The sequence below is a fragment of the Mustelus asterias genome, chromosome 26 (assembly GCF_964213995.1).
Source record: "Mustelus asterias chromosome 26, sMusAst1.hap1.1, whole genome shotgun sequence".
NCBI classification, from domain to species: Eukaryota; Metazoa; Chordata; class Chondrichthyes; order Carcharhiniformes; family Triakidae; genus Mustelus; species Mustelus asterias.
Window position 1 is genome coordinate 1,918,549 of NC_135826.1, and position 14,661 is coordinate 1,933,209.

Here is a 14,661-nt window from a genome sequence, read left to right on the forward strand (position 1 = left end):
CATCATGACCTCCCCTGTAGCCAGTGAGGATACAAAGATTTCTCTCAAGGCCCCTGCAATGTCCTCCTTTGCCTCTCTCAGTATTCTGGGGTATATCACATCAGGCCCTGGGGACTTGTCTACCTGAATGTTTCTCAAGAACCCCAATACCTCCTCCTTTTTAATCTCAACATGGCTCAAATTTTCTACACATCCTTTCCCAGACTCATCATCCGTGGAAGCATAGTGAACTATATGTATAGTAACATGCCAACTTTGACCAGTATAGTTTCAATACTATGGAAGGGCACCAACTTGGATGGCTTTGGATAGGGAGTTCTTAGATCACTGATTTGAGGCAACAATGTGGTCCCAGGACTTCAGAAAGAAAAGGGAAAAGCAAAAGCTAAACCCTACAATAACCTGACTAGAAAATTATATCAACCAGTTCCATAATAACTTGTGATCATAACTCTATCTCCTTTATGCTTGCATTGGAAAAAGAGAGGATCAGGCAAGCTAGGAAAGCGTTTATATGGAGTAAGGGGAAATATGAAGACATAAGGTAGCAAATTAGAGGAGTAAATTGGAAGGAGGTATTCTTGGGGAAATGTACTGAAGAGAGGTGGCAGTTTTTCAAGGAATGTCTGTCTAGAGTCCTACAGGACAACATTCCGAGCAGACAGGGAGGAGTTGGTCGGTTAAAGGAACCGTGGTGCATGAAAGCTGTGCGGGACCGAGTCGAGAAGAAAAGGAAAGTGTACAAAAGGTTCAGAGAGCTTGGCAAAGATAGGGATCTAGATGAGTATACGGCTTGTAGGAAGGGACTAAAGAAGGAAATTAGGAGATCCAGAAGGGGTCACGAGAAGGCCTTGACAGGTAGGATTAAGGAAAACACTAAGGCGTTCTATAAATATGTGAAGAGTAAAAGGATGAGACGTGAAGGAATAGGGCCCATAAAAGGTGAAGGCGGGAAAATCTGTACGGAACCAGTAGAAATGGCAGAGGTGCTTAATGAGCATTTTGCCTCGGTTTTCACAGAGGAGAAGGACATGGGTGGATGTACTGTGGGCTTGCGGTGGACTGAAAAGATCGAGTATGTGGAATTTAGCAAAGAGGTTGTGCTGGAATCTTTGAATGGCATCAAGATAGATAAGTCGCCGGGTCCGGATGGGATGTACCCCAGGCTACTGTGGGAGGCGAGGGAAGAGATTGCAGAGCCTCTGGCGATGATCTTTGCGTCGGCGATGGAGACGGGGGAGGTGCCGGAGGATTGCGGATGTGGTTCCTATTTTCAAGAAGGGGAATAGGGATAGCCCAGGAAATTACCAACCGGTGAGTCTAACCTCAGTGGTTGGTAAGCTGATGGAGAAGATCCTGAGGGACAAGATTTATGAGCATTTGGAGAGGTTTAGTATGCTCAAGAATACTCAGCATGGCTTTGTCAAAGGCAGATCGTGCCTTACGAGCCTGGTGGAGTTCTTCGAAAATGTGACTGAACACATTGACGAAGGGAAAGCGGTAGATGTGGTTTATATGGATTTTAGCAAGGCGTTCGATAAGGTCCCCCATGCAAGGCTTCTCGTAAAAGAGAGAGGGCATGGGATCCAAGGGGCTGCTGCCCTGTGGATCCAGAACTGGCTTGCCCAAAGGAGGCAGAGAATGTGTATAGATGGGTCTTTTTCTAAATGGAGGTCGGTCACCAGTGGTGTGCTCCAGGGATCTGTTCTGGGACCCTTGGTGTTTGTCATTTTCATAAATGACCTGGATGAGGAAGTGGAGGGATGGGTTGGTAAGTTTGCCAACGACACGAAGGTTGGTGGGGTTGTGGATAGTCTGGAGGGATGTCAGAAGTTACAGAGGGACATAGATAGGATGCAAGACTGGGCGGACAAGTGGCAGATGGACTTCAACCCAGATAAATGCGTAGTGGTCCATTTTGGTAGGTCAAATGGGATGAAGGAGTACAATATAAAGGGAAAGACTCTTAGTACGGTAGAGGATCAGAAGGACCTTGGGGTCTGGGTCCACAGGACTCTAAAATTGGCCCCGCAGGTGGAGGAGGTGGTTAAGAAGGCGTATGGTGTGCTGGCCTTTATCAATCGAGGGACTGAGTTTAGGAGTCCAGGGATAATGATGCAGCTATATAAGACCCTCGTCAGATCCCACTTGGAGTACTGTGCTCAGTTCTGGTTGCCTCATTACAGAAAGGATGTGGAAAAGATTGAAAGGGTGTAGAGGAGATTTATAAGGATGTTGCCTGGATTGAGTGGCATGCCTTATGAGGATAGGCTGAGGGAGCTCGGTCTTTTCTCCTTGGAGAGATGTAGGATGAGAGGAGACCTAATAGAGGTATATAAGATGTTGAGAGGCATAGATCGGGTGGACTCTCAGAGGCTTTTTCCCAGGGTGGAAATGGCTGCTACGAGAGGACACAGGTTTAAGGTGCTGGGGGGTAGGTACAGGGGAAATGTTAGGGGGAAGTTTTTCACACAGAGGGTGGTGGGCGAGTGGAATCGGCTGCCGTCAGTGGTGGTGCAGGCAAACTCAATAGGGTCTTTTAAGAGCCTCCTGGATGAGTACATGGGACTTAATAGGATGGAGGGTTATAGGTAGGCCTAAAAGGTAGGGATATGTTCGACACAACTTGTGGGGCCGAAGGGCCTGTTTTGTGCTGTAGTTTTTCTATGTTTCTATAATGCAATTCTTATCCACATAGAATCCTACAGTGTAGGAGGCAGCCACTCAGCCCATTGAGTCTGCACCGACCACAATCCCACCCAGGCTCTATCCCCATAACCCCATGCTTTTACCCTAGCTAGTCCCCCTGATACTAAGGGGCAATTTAGCATGGCCAATTCACCTAACCACACATTTTTTGACTGTGGGAGAAAACTGGAGCCCCAGAGGAAACCCATGCAGACATGGGGAGAATGTGCAACAGACAGTGACCCAAGCTGGGAATCGAACCCGGGTCCCTGGTGAGGCAGCAGTGCTAACCACCATGCCACCCTGGTTGTTAACCCATTATTTATTAGATTTATCCACGTAATTTCATAAATTGTCACAAACTCGGAGTTGCTAACCAGAACTATAACCACAACACTAAGATATCCTATTATTGGTCCTGATCGGATACATTTTCAAATGAGCTTTGTCCCAAAACAAAACTTCTTTTGACATGGGAGGCAGCAAGACCTGCTGCCTAAACTCACAAAACAAAACAACTTTGGGTATTAGTACTACAGAAGTTGGAACAATCACCTGCTCACTCAATGCACAGCTTCCTCAAGTGTCCCAGATAATTTTCCCTTATAGATAATTGTTCTCATCCTATATATGTGTCAACTCAATGAATGAGGAAGAACATCCAACTTCACTCATTTCCCCAATTCTATATTCTACCAAAAGTCAATGCTTTTATTAAGGTAGGAAAGTAGATAGAGTTTTCAATTTTCTTCAAAGTCAATGTCACACCATCTTTTCAGAAGCTATTTGGGAAACATTTGAAATACTTTGTACAAAGTCCATGAATGACACAGGCAACTTTAAAAACAATTCATCAGGAAAGGAAGCTGGGATTATACCCCTCGAAGCAAAGATTTGATAGATGTGTTCAAAATCATGAAGGGTTTAGAGAGAGTAAATAAAGAGAAACCATTTCCAATGGCAAGAAAGGGCCGATAACCAGATGGCACAGTTTTAAGGTCCTTGTCAAAAAAGCAGAGGTGACATGAGGAAAAGACTTTGTACACAACAAGTTAGGATGATTTGAAATGCGCTGCCTGATAGATGGAAACAGATTCTAAAATAGCTTTCAAATGAGATGTGGATAAATACTTGCAGAGATTGAGATAAAAAGGAAATAGGACCAACTGGACTGCACTTGGAAAGAGATGGCACAGATGCAACGGACTAAATAGCCTCCTTCTGTACAATGATTGGCTTCTGTTTTTATTAAATTTGTTCTGCATAAATACTTACACAAAACATTGCTGGGTTTCATTCAAAACCTCTTATTGTATTTCTGAGGTTAAAAATGGAAATTTCAATCTTAGTCATAATGGCACAGGAGCATGGCATTTGGCCCATCAAGTCTTTACCAGCTCACTGTCGAGCAATCCAATCTTTCCCATTCCCACACTTTATCCCACAGCCCTGCAAATTTATTTCCCTCAAATTTCCATCCAATTTCTTGGGCTTCCTTTTGAATAACACATTCACCCCGTCATTCAAAATATATGCTTCTTGTTTAAACAAGGAACGACATGTCGTGATCTTGCTGGCTAGAATTCCATCCCTTTGACTCATTTAGAAAATTTGAATAACCTTTCCCATTTTTAGTCCTGTCTACTACCTTTCCTCACCCAACATTCATTTCCAATAAGACACTACAAGAGATAACCAGTAAAATATAAGTTTTACCAAAATTTAAAATGCATGTCAACAAACATTTTTTCTGGATTGTAACACTAAGGTGACAATTAAATGCTTAAAACTCCATCATGTCAGTGCAAGTTCTAGCAATAGGTCACTGAGGCTTTTAAGGTAACTTACTTCTTCCCACTAAAGTAGTAACATTTTCTGCACTCGAAGTACAGGTTTTCACGATGTACTTTACGATAATGCTTCTTCACATTCTGAAACTGGCAAGTGGTGAACGTGCAGAATTCACACGCGTAGTTCTGGGCTTTGGCAGGCTTCGGTATGGCTTTCATTCCTGAATCAGAAGTCTGAACAGCACCCTCCTGATATTCACTGTGTGGAAACTCCAGAAAGACAGTTTCTGAAATGACAAAGCACTTCTATAAATTTGTTCACTAAATTTCTAGGAACAGAAACTCAAAATTTAGATGAGATGTTGGATTGAAGGGGCAATGAGGAAGAATAAAATAGCTTGTATTTATTATACACATTTCAGCCAAAGAAGTACTTTTGCAGTGTAGTCACTGCTGTGTAAGCAAAAGCAGCAGTCAATTTGTACCTAGTCAGTCAATTTCACTACATTCTTCATTGAACCAGGATTGGTCCATTGATGGAGGAATGAAAGGAATGAATCCTGAGGCTACAAATTATGGTGGTACATAATTCTGCTGCTGCTAATGGCTCAGTGACCCACGGATGCCCAGTTTTGAGATGCCATAATTGATTTTAATTCATCTTATTTTACACTGTGGTAGCACCACATAACAGTGGAAGGTTCTTTTGGTGTCAAGATAGAACTTGGTCTTACAAGGACTGTACAATAGTTAATCCCTGCCACCCCCAGTATTTCCTCTGAATGGTGTTGAACATAAAGCAGAATTGGTTCAAGCATCTGACAGAGAGCAGCAGGTAATATTCAGCAGATGTTTCTTTGGCCATAAGTCATGCGACTTCACTGGAGCCAAGGTCAATGCTTAGGACTCCCAGGGCTACTTCCCATAACTGTGGAACAGCATCAGCACCTCAGGTGCATCAGCTCTAATGGTGGGACAAACACATGACGGGATGGTGAAGAAGGATTCTGAGACTTCAGAGTAAATGTATGGGGTTATGGGGATAGGCAAGATGCTCTTTCGTCGGTGCAGACTTGATGAGCTGAATGGCCTTCTGCACAGTAGGGAGTCTATGGAAATAAAAAGAGACAAATCGATACATTCATCAATTTTCCTTTCTGTGGATTGGACCTGCGAGGAGAGTGATAAATTAAACAATTCATCCAGAAGTGTCAATATAAAGCTGGAAATTATTAATCGGCCGAATCTCGCAAATTCACCATCAACAGCTAGCTAACGGAGGATCTAAAACATGAAGCACAACAAGGCAAACAAATGTAATGTTCTTAGGAGTTATTAACATTTATACATCACAACGGGCAACATCCGCCAATATATCAGATATTCCATCTCCCTAGATCTACTGAAGTTATTCATATATCTTTGCAACTAGCTAAAACAGGAACATGGCTTGACCTCCTGGCTTGAGGGCGGCACGATGGCAGAGTGGTTAGCACTGCTGCTTCACAGCACGAGGGACCCAGGATCGATTCCAGCCCTGGGTGACCATCTGTGTGGTGTTTGCACGTTCTCCCTCTGGATGCATCGGTTTCCTCCCACATTCCAAGGATGTGCAGGTTAGGTTGATGGGCAATTTAGCATGACCACTTACTTTTCCAAGATGCATAGGTTAGATGGATTAGCCATGGCAAATGTGTGGGGTTACAGGGATAGGGTCTGGGTAAAATATCCTGGCAGAGTGTTGCTGCGTACTCGATGGGCCAAATGGCCCCTTTTGCACTCTAGGGATTCTATTTTAAACAATCAGCCTCTTTCTTACTCAGCACAACCTCTACCCTAAAAAATGGCTAATAGCCAGTCCTACCATTTAATGCTTGGTACACATATCCTTCAGCTTTTTCAGCATCTGAGACTGCAGCACGTAGTTTTGGCATAAGAAACCTTCCATGTACTTTGAGTGAATGGGACCTTAACTGTTCAATCATTGGGGTAGAATATGCACACCTGGGACATCTGTAGTTTCCACCTTCGGTAACATCTTTATAGAAAAATGCATTTAACTATTAACACAATTTTGCATCACTTTATTTACAACTATATTTTCTAGTTCAATAAATTTGATAAAAACATTGCTCCTTTCTCTAACTCCAACCTCAATAAAGTTGAACTTTGTAAATGTTTATGCAGCACATAATTTCACTGTCACTGAAAGAAATAGCCCACAAGAAAATAAACTTATCTACTGATTACCAACAATTCTTGCAGTAATTTTATGTACTGATATTCTTGCAAATGATCTATTTTAGTAACTTTCCTCAGTCAGAGAAGCTCACCAAAATTTAATGACAATCTTAAACAAAACGTCTGATTACCTGAGCTAGCAGTCTGCTTGCCATTTTTCAAGCTGTTCTTTCTTTTTCTAATATAATGAGACAAGAAAAAAATCATTAGCTTTACACATAATTCAAGCCCATTCTTCATTTCCATGCCACTTTAAACACTTAAAACTGCTAAGTTTTATTCTAAAGTCTTTCAGGTGGTTTTAGTTCACTGCTTGTAGTTAGAGATGGTCGGTTTTAGTTTATTCTCCAGATTTGGCCATGTGCAGAAAGATTTGAAATTTCACACCGTTAGATGCTGCAAGCCCCTCGGCTTTCTCAGAATTGGTTATTTATGCATTTTTCAGATTAATGAATGCATGCAGACTAAACACAGAACACTGCCAATGTGCAGAAATTGTACACTTGCATCTGGTCTTTATTTGAATCTCTGTACTTGTGGTAAATGTTTAATTGGCTAAAGAAAGCAGCATATATGTTTGAAAGGGGTATGGCCCCACTGGATTTCTGCACTACCTGTCTACCTCTATGCTGCGTGGCAGTCACCCATTCCATTTGTTTGTGCAGACTTAGCCCAAGGTGTGATCATCTCTCTAAACGTGCTATGGAAATCTCAGCCTCACAGGTACTCCAGAGTGGCTCCAGCTGCTGCTCCTATTCCAATACACTGACTTATAGCAGCTGGAGACACTTCCTGCACACAGGTTCATTCTGGATATAGAAAGTGTCCCTCATTTCCTTCATAGCATAGGAGGAGCATTTCACAGGGTCAAGCTCTCCTGCCATGACTTCCCTTAAATCATTCCCCTTACTACTTTCAAGTTCAAGTATATTCATTCATGACACTAAAGATCTTCTACTCCAAATGCTGACTCTAACAACAGACTTTACCTGTATTTTTACTATACCATCAATATCAAATGGTAGAATAGATACTTACCCGTTTCTACTCACCAATCAGCAGGTTTCTGGACAGCTGCACTGCAATGCTGACTGCAAGACACTCTTTCCATACTGCTTCACCGCAAAGCTGACTGTAAAACACTTTTCCAGACAGCTTGATGCTGACTGGAGGACACACTTCCCAGTTGATTGGTATAATCCTCAACAATTGCCAGACACCAATTCACAGACCTCCAAATTTGATATCATCAGCAAATTTTGAAATTTTACCATTTATTGCAATAACCAAATCAGTTATAGACAACGTAAAATAGTGATCCGAGTGAGCACTGAACCTTGTGGTGTGTCACTGAACACCATTCTCGAATTTGAAAAACACCCACTTACCACAACTTGCTGTTTTATGTCTTTAAGACAACTTTTCATCCAAACCAGCATTGACAATTCAATTAACCTCAATTTTGTTAACTCGCCTTTAATGAAGTCCTTCAAGTCCATGTAGTCAACATCCCTCCAGCAATCCCTTCAAGCTGCTGTTCTTTCATCAAACCATTCAATTTGATTAGTCAAACATGATCTGCCTCTTATAAAGGGTGGCACAGTGGTTAGCACTGTTGTATTACAGTTCAGGGATGTAGGTTCAATTCTGGTCTCAAATAACTATGTGGAGTTTGCATATTCTCCCCATGTCTGTGTGGGTTTCCTCCAGGTGCTCCGGTTTCCTCCCACAGTCTAAAGAAATGCAGGTTAAGTTGACTGGGTGTGATAAATTGCCCGTTAGTGTCAGGGGGATGAGCAGGGTGAATGTGTGAGATTGTTGTCGGTGCAGACTCGATGGGCCAAATGGCCTCCTTCTACACTGATGGGATTCTATGATGCTATGAAATTCATGCTGACTCTCCGCAGTTCTCAAACCTTACCAAGTACCTGTTAATTTCCCCCCCAATTTCTAAGACTTCACCGAGCAATGATATTAAATGGATCAGCCTGTAGTTGCTGAGAGTGCCCTTACATCCTTTCTTCAATAGGGTGTCACATTTGCCGCATTCCAATCATTTGGCATCTTCCCTGTATCAAAGGAAGATCTATTTATTTTTATTCTATTACGTCCACCATTTCAAATGCTGCCAGTATTGTGTCAGCATCCTCTTCCTCATGGATACAGATTATTCATCAAATTTTTCAGCCTTGACTTGCTAAGCCTATATCACCCTCTTTATCCCCAATAGGTCACAACCCCTCCTTTTACTACCAACTTACTATTTCCATGGTGGTAGAAAATGTCAGATTATCATTTAACCGCCATTCTATTCTTACATTTTTGTCTTTGCCTGTTTTATTATCCTCTTCATGTCCCTTCTCAACATAAGGGGTGCAATATTACCACCCATTCATGCCACATTCCCGCTGCAACGAAGATGGACCTGGGGATTACCATCGACCACAAACTGGGCTGGGCTAGCCATATAAACATCGTGGCTACAAGAGCAAGTGACAGCCTAGGAATGCTGAGGCGAGTAACTCATCTCCTGACTCCCAAAAGCCTGTCCACCACCTATAAGGTACAAGTCAGGAGTGTGATGGAATACTCACCACTTGCCTGGATGAATGCAGCTCCAACACCACTCGAAGCTTGACATCATCCAGGACAAAGGAACCTGTTTGATTGGTACCTCATCCACAAACATTCACTCCCTCCACCACTGATGAACAATGGCAGCAGTGCATACCATCTACAAGATGAACTGCCAGGAACTAATTTAGGCTCCTAAGACAGCACCTTCCTAACCCATGATCATTATCATTGGGAAGGACAAGGGCAGCAAATACATGAGAACACCATCACTTCAAAGTAACCCTTCAAACCACCTCACCCTCTTGACTTGGAAATATATTGCTGTTCCTTCACTGTCACTGGGTCAAAATCCTGGAAATCTGTCTTAACTGTACTATGGGTTACCTACGCCACATGGACTGCAGCGGTTTAAAAGATAATAAAAACAGAAAATGCTGGATAAATGCAGCATGTCTGACAGCATCTGTGGAGAGAGAAACATAGTTTAACTGATGCCACCAATGCGGTCAGACCTGACCGCATTTTCCATTTTTATTTCAGATTTCCAAATTATTTTTAAAAATTGTCCACTACCAAAGTCAGACTGACCAGCCTATAATTATTTGGTCTATCCCTCACACCATTGAAAGATTGGTATGATGTTCGCAGATCTTCAGTCCTCTGATACTTTATCTGTATCTAGTGAGGAAATCCTCAGGGCATCTGCTATTTCCTACCTGGTTTCCTTTAACAGCCTGGGATACAACCCTTCCAGCCCTGGTGATTTATCACCTTTAAGGATATCATTCCCTTCAGTACGTTTATTATGTCACAGAATCATTACAGTGCAGGAGGAGGCCATTTGGCCCATCGAGTTTGAACTTGCTCTCAAACAGCATTCCACCTTGTCCCAGTCCCCTGCCTTATCCTCGTAACCCTGCACATTGTCTCTTTTCAGATAGCAATCCTTTTTAATACCTTGATCAAATCTGCCTCCACCACCCTCAGGAAGTTTGTTCCAGACTCCAACCAGGCTCAGTGAAAAAAAAATTCTGCACATTACTTTTACCTCTTTTGCCAATTATTTTGAATTGGTGCCCTCTAGTTCTTGATACTCAAGTTGGCACAGTTTCTCACTATTTACACTGTCCATATGCCTCAGGATCTTGAATACCTCTATCAAGTCTCCTCTTAGCTATCTTTTCTCCATGGTAAACAGTCCCAACCTCTCTGATCTATCCTTATAATTACAGCTCTTTATCCCTGGAATCATCCTTGTGAATCTTCTCTGTATTCTCTCCAATGCCTTCACATCATTCCTCATGTGTGGCACTCAGAACCAGATGCAGTACTCCGGTTGAGGCCTTCAAGTATGGCACTTCAAACTGGATACAGTACTCCAGTTGAGGCCTGATTAATGTCTTATACAAGTTCAACAAAACCTCTTTGCTCATGTACTCTGTGCCCCTAATAAGAAGGCCTAAGATACCATCTGCTTTATTAACTGCTCTCTCAGCATGCCCCACCATCTTCAATGACTTATGCACATAAACATCGAGGTCCCTCTGTTCCTGCACTTCCTTTGGAGTTTCTCGTTTTATTTTATACTGTCTCTTCATATTCTTCTTGCCAAAATAAATCTAATATTTCACACTCCTCCTCATTAACTAGAATGTCTACATTGTCTCTCTCCTCACAAAGGTGAGGGATGAAGTGCTCAGTAAGGAACTTGTCTACATCTTCTGCATCAACACACAAGTTCCCTTGTACATCCCCAATAGTCCCTACTTTTCTTAGTTATCCTCTTGATCGTAAAGTAATGATAAAACATCATTGTGTTTTATTTGATTTTATCTGCCAATACTCTTTTCATATCCTCTCCTTGCTTTTACTTAACCTTGTATTTTCTGGACTCCTCTAGGCTTTCTAATTTTTTTTGTGACGGTTATAAGCTTTCTTTTTCTACTTTATCTTACCACTTCATCAGAAAAGGGGCTCTAGATTTAGCATTACTACCCTTTTTCTTTGTGGGAACAGGTTGCATTGTGCCTGTAAAATCGCACTTTTTTATGCCTCCCACTGGTGTCATTAATTTCCCTTTCAGTAGCTGTAACCAGTCCACTTCCATCAGATCACTACTCAGCTTCGTAAAATTTGTCTTTCCCGAATTTAGAACTTTTACCCATGTTCCATCTTTATCCTTTTCCATTATTATGCTAAATCTAACCATATTATGGTTACTATGTGCAAAATTGTCACCGACAGCTACTTTCAACCACTTGTTCAGCTTCATTTCATAGAAGAATCATAGAAACCCTACAGTGCAGAAAGAGGCCAGCTGGCCCATCGAGTCTGCACCGAACACAATCCCACCCAGGTCCTATCCCCATATCCCTACACATTTACCCGCTAATCCCTCTAACCTACGCATCTCAGGACACTAAGGGGCAATTTTTTTAGCATGGCCAGTCAACCTAACCCGCACATCTTTGGACTGTGGGAGGAAACCGGAGCACCCGGAGGAAACCCATGCAGACACGAGGAGAATGTGCAAACTCCACACAGACAGTGACCCAAGCCGGGAATCGAACCCAGGTCCCTGGAGCTGTGAAGCAGCAGTGCTAACCACTGTGCTACCGTGGTTTCCAAAGACTAAATTGAGAATTCCAGTGCCAGCAATTTTGTTGGGCTTAGAATCATAGAAAAGTTGCAGCAAAGAAACAGGTCACTCAGTCCATTATGTCTACTCTGGCATAAAAGAGAAAAAAAAATAGTCGCTCATTTTAACCCCACTTTCCAGCACCTGGTCCACAGCCCTACAAGTTACAGCACTTCAGGTGCAGATCCAAGTACCTTCTAAAGGAGTTGCGCATTTCAGTCTCAGCCACCAACCTAGGCAGCGGATGCCAGATGCCCACCACCCTCTGAGTGAAGTAGACTTTTCTCTTGCCTCCTCTAATACTTCTACCGATCATTTTAAATGCATTTGATTTGATTGATTGTCACATGTATTGGGATAGTGAAAAGTATTGTTTCTTGCGCGCTATACAGACAAAGCATACTGTACATAGGGAAGGAAAGGACAGGGTGCAGAATGTAGTGCTACAGTCATAGCTGGGGTGTAGAGAAAGATCAACTTAGTGTGAGGCAAGTCCATTCAAAAGTCTGATGGCAGCAGGGAAGAAGTTGTTCTTGAGTTGGTTGGTACGTGTCCTCAGACTTTAGTGTCTTTTTCCTGATGGAAGGAGGTGGAAGAGAGTATGTCCTGGGGGCGTGGGATCCTTAATTATGTTGACTGCTTTTCCAAGGCAGGGGGAAGTGTAGGCAGAGTCAATGGATGGGAGGCTCATTTGAGTGATGGATTGGGCTTTGTTTACGATCCTTTGCAGTTCCTTGCGGTCTTGGACAGGGCAGGGGCCATACCAAGCTGTGATACAATCAGAAAGAATGCTTTCTCTGGTGCATCTGTAAAGGTTGGTGAGAATCGTAGCTGACATGCCAAATTTCCTTAGTCTTCTCAGAAAGTAGAGGCTTGGTGGGCTTTCGTACCTATAACGTCAGCATGGAGGGACCAGGACAGGTTGTTGGTGATCTGGGTATCTAAAAACTTAAAAGTTCTTGACCATTTCTACTTCATCCCCATTGATGTAGACAGGGGTACATCCTCCACTACGCTTCCTGAAGTCGATGACAATCTTCTTCGTTTTGTTGACATTGAGGGAGAGATTATTGTCGTCGCACCAGTTCACCGGATTCTCTATCTCTTTCCTGTACTCTGTCTCGTCATTGTTTGAGATCTGAACGATCCACTATGGTGGTGTCATCAGCAAACTTGAAAGTCAAGTTGGAGGGGAATTTAGCCACATAGTCATAGGTGTATAAGGAGTTTGGTAGGGGGGTGAGGACAAAGCCTTGTGGGGCACCAGTATTGAGGATGATGGTGGAGGATGTGCTGTTGCCTAGCCTTACTGATTGCGGTCTGTGGGTCAGGAAGTGTTGGAGTAAACTCGAAATTAAAAGATACAAGATGGCACAAAATGGACTCTGTGAAAAGACATTAAGATGTGCTGACTTAGGCACAGACATTGCACAACAAGTTAAATCCTGTTAGTGTCAAATTACTACAGGAAATAAATCAGACCTTGAGGCCCAGATGATCACCTTAGCTTGAGATAAAGCAGAACCAAAACAATGAGTTTTGGTAACGAGATCAGTCGTTGATGGGGGGACATAAATGTATAACGATGTGATAACTGCTAATGTCCGTACTTGTCCACTATTTGAAAATGTATAAAAGCTCAGCTGCCATTTTAAAGTTGAGAAGGTGATTGCATGCACTGCGGAGAGCCCAGCGCTTCTCCCAAAGCTTTGTCCAATGAACTGCATGTTGAATCTTTAAATCTGACGCTGAGTGGTGATTTTCCCACAACAAATTGGCAAGGTTCTCACTGCTGGTGAGTTGATCGGTTGGCCTCGATCGGTAAACTGGAGTAGAGATTATTGAATTGTGGGAGTCAGACTGAGCCAACAATGCAGTTAAAAATGGGTGAAAATTAGGGGAATTTATGGGACTATCGGATAGAAACAGGAATTGATTGCTTGTGCTGATTGACTAAAGACAAGGAAGTGCCGGTCTCAAACGCGCAGCCTTAGACCGGTTGTTAAGAGGGGAAAATCCCCCACGCGAAGGTCAGGACTCCAAAGTGGGCGTAGAGGCACCAAGACACTTAGGATCGTGAAGCACAAGTGATAAAGGTCATTTAGCATCAAACTCTGTAGTGGCGAATAAACGCAGAGTTTGCCATCTGTTTGCATAAAGGTTTGTGTAGTTTGTGTACTTGTCTGTCACGTTGTAAAGCGGTGCGGTAAGGAACTGATCACCCTGACCTAGAGCCGGACTCCGGTGGAGGAAACACATTGCCGAGGAGGTAATCGTGGCCGTGAGTATAAATAGAAACTCCAACGGTGGAGAAAACACGTTGCTGAGGAGGTAATCGTGGCTGGGGCGTAGAAGTCTGCAAGATGGCAGGTAAAGAAACTAAGTGGGGACCTGCGGGTTCCCTTATTGATAAATATATGACAGACAGACACTCGTTGATTAAGAAGATGCAAAGGAATGGCTGGGATGTTTCTCAGACCTTAGAACAACAGAGAAAGTGGGTAGATGGGGAAAAGAGAGACAAAACAAAAAAGGCAGGGGTATTATTAGTACATCAATTAGCTGGACTAATTGGACAAGTAGCGGCTTCCACTAAAAAGTGGAACGAAGATGAGGATAAAATTTTAAAATTAGAATCCAGAGTAAGGGAATTGGAGAAAAGGAATCGAGTATTAGAGGAGAATCAATGGGGAGGGGAAACTGTTCCTCTGCCCCCTTATGAGTCCA

General features: G+C 42.9%; 1 protein-coding gene across 1 annotated transcript in view; it reads right to left on the minus strand.

The window, feature by feature from the left end:
- Positions 1 to 14,661, minus strand: part of LOC144479376 (uncharacterized) — a 72,535-nt gene that overhangs the window by 38,913 nt on the left and 18,961 nt on the right. Inside the window, exons 3-4 of the mRNA XM_078197996.1 lie at positions 6,851 to 6,897; positions 4,537 to 4,765 (exon numbers count right to left, since the gene is read on the minus strand). Coding sequence (XP_078054122.1) covers positions 4,537 to 4,765; positions 6,851 to 6,897 — 276 coding nt within the window. The remainder of the gene's footprint in view (positions 1 to 4,536; positions 4,766 to 6,850; positions 6,898 to 14,661) is intronic.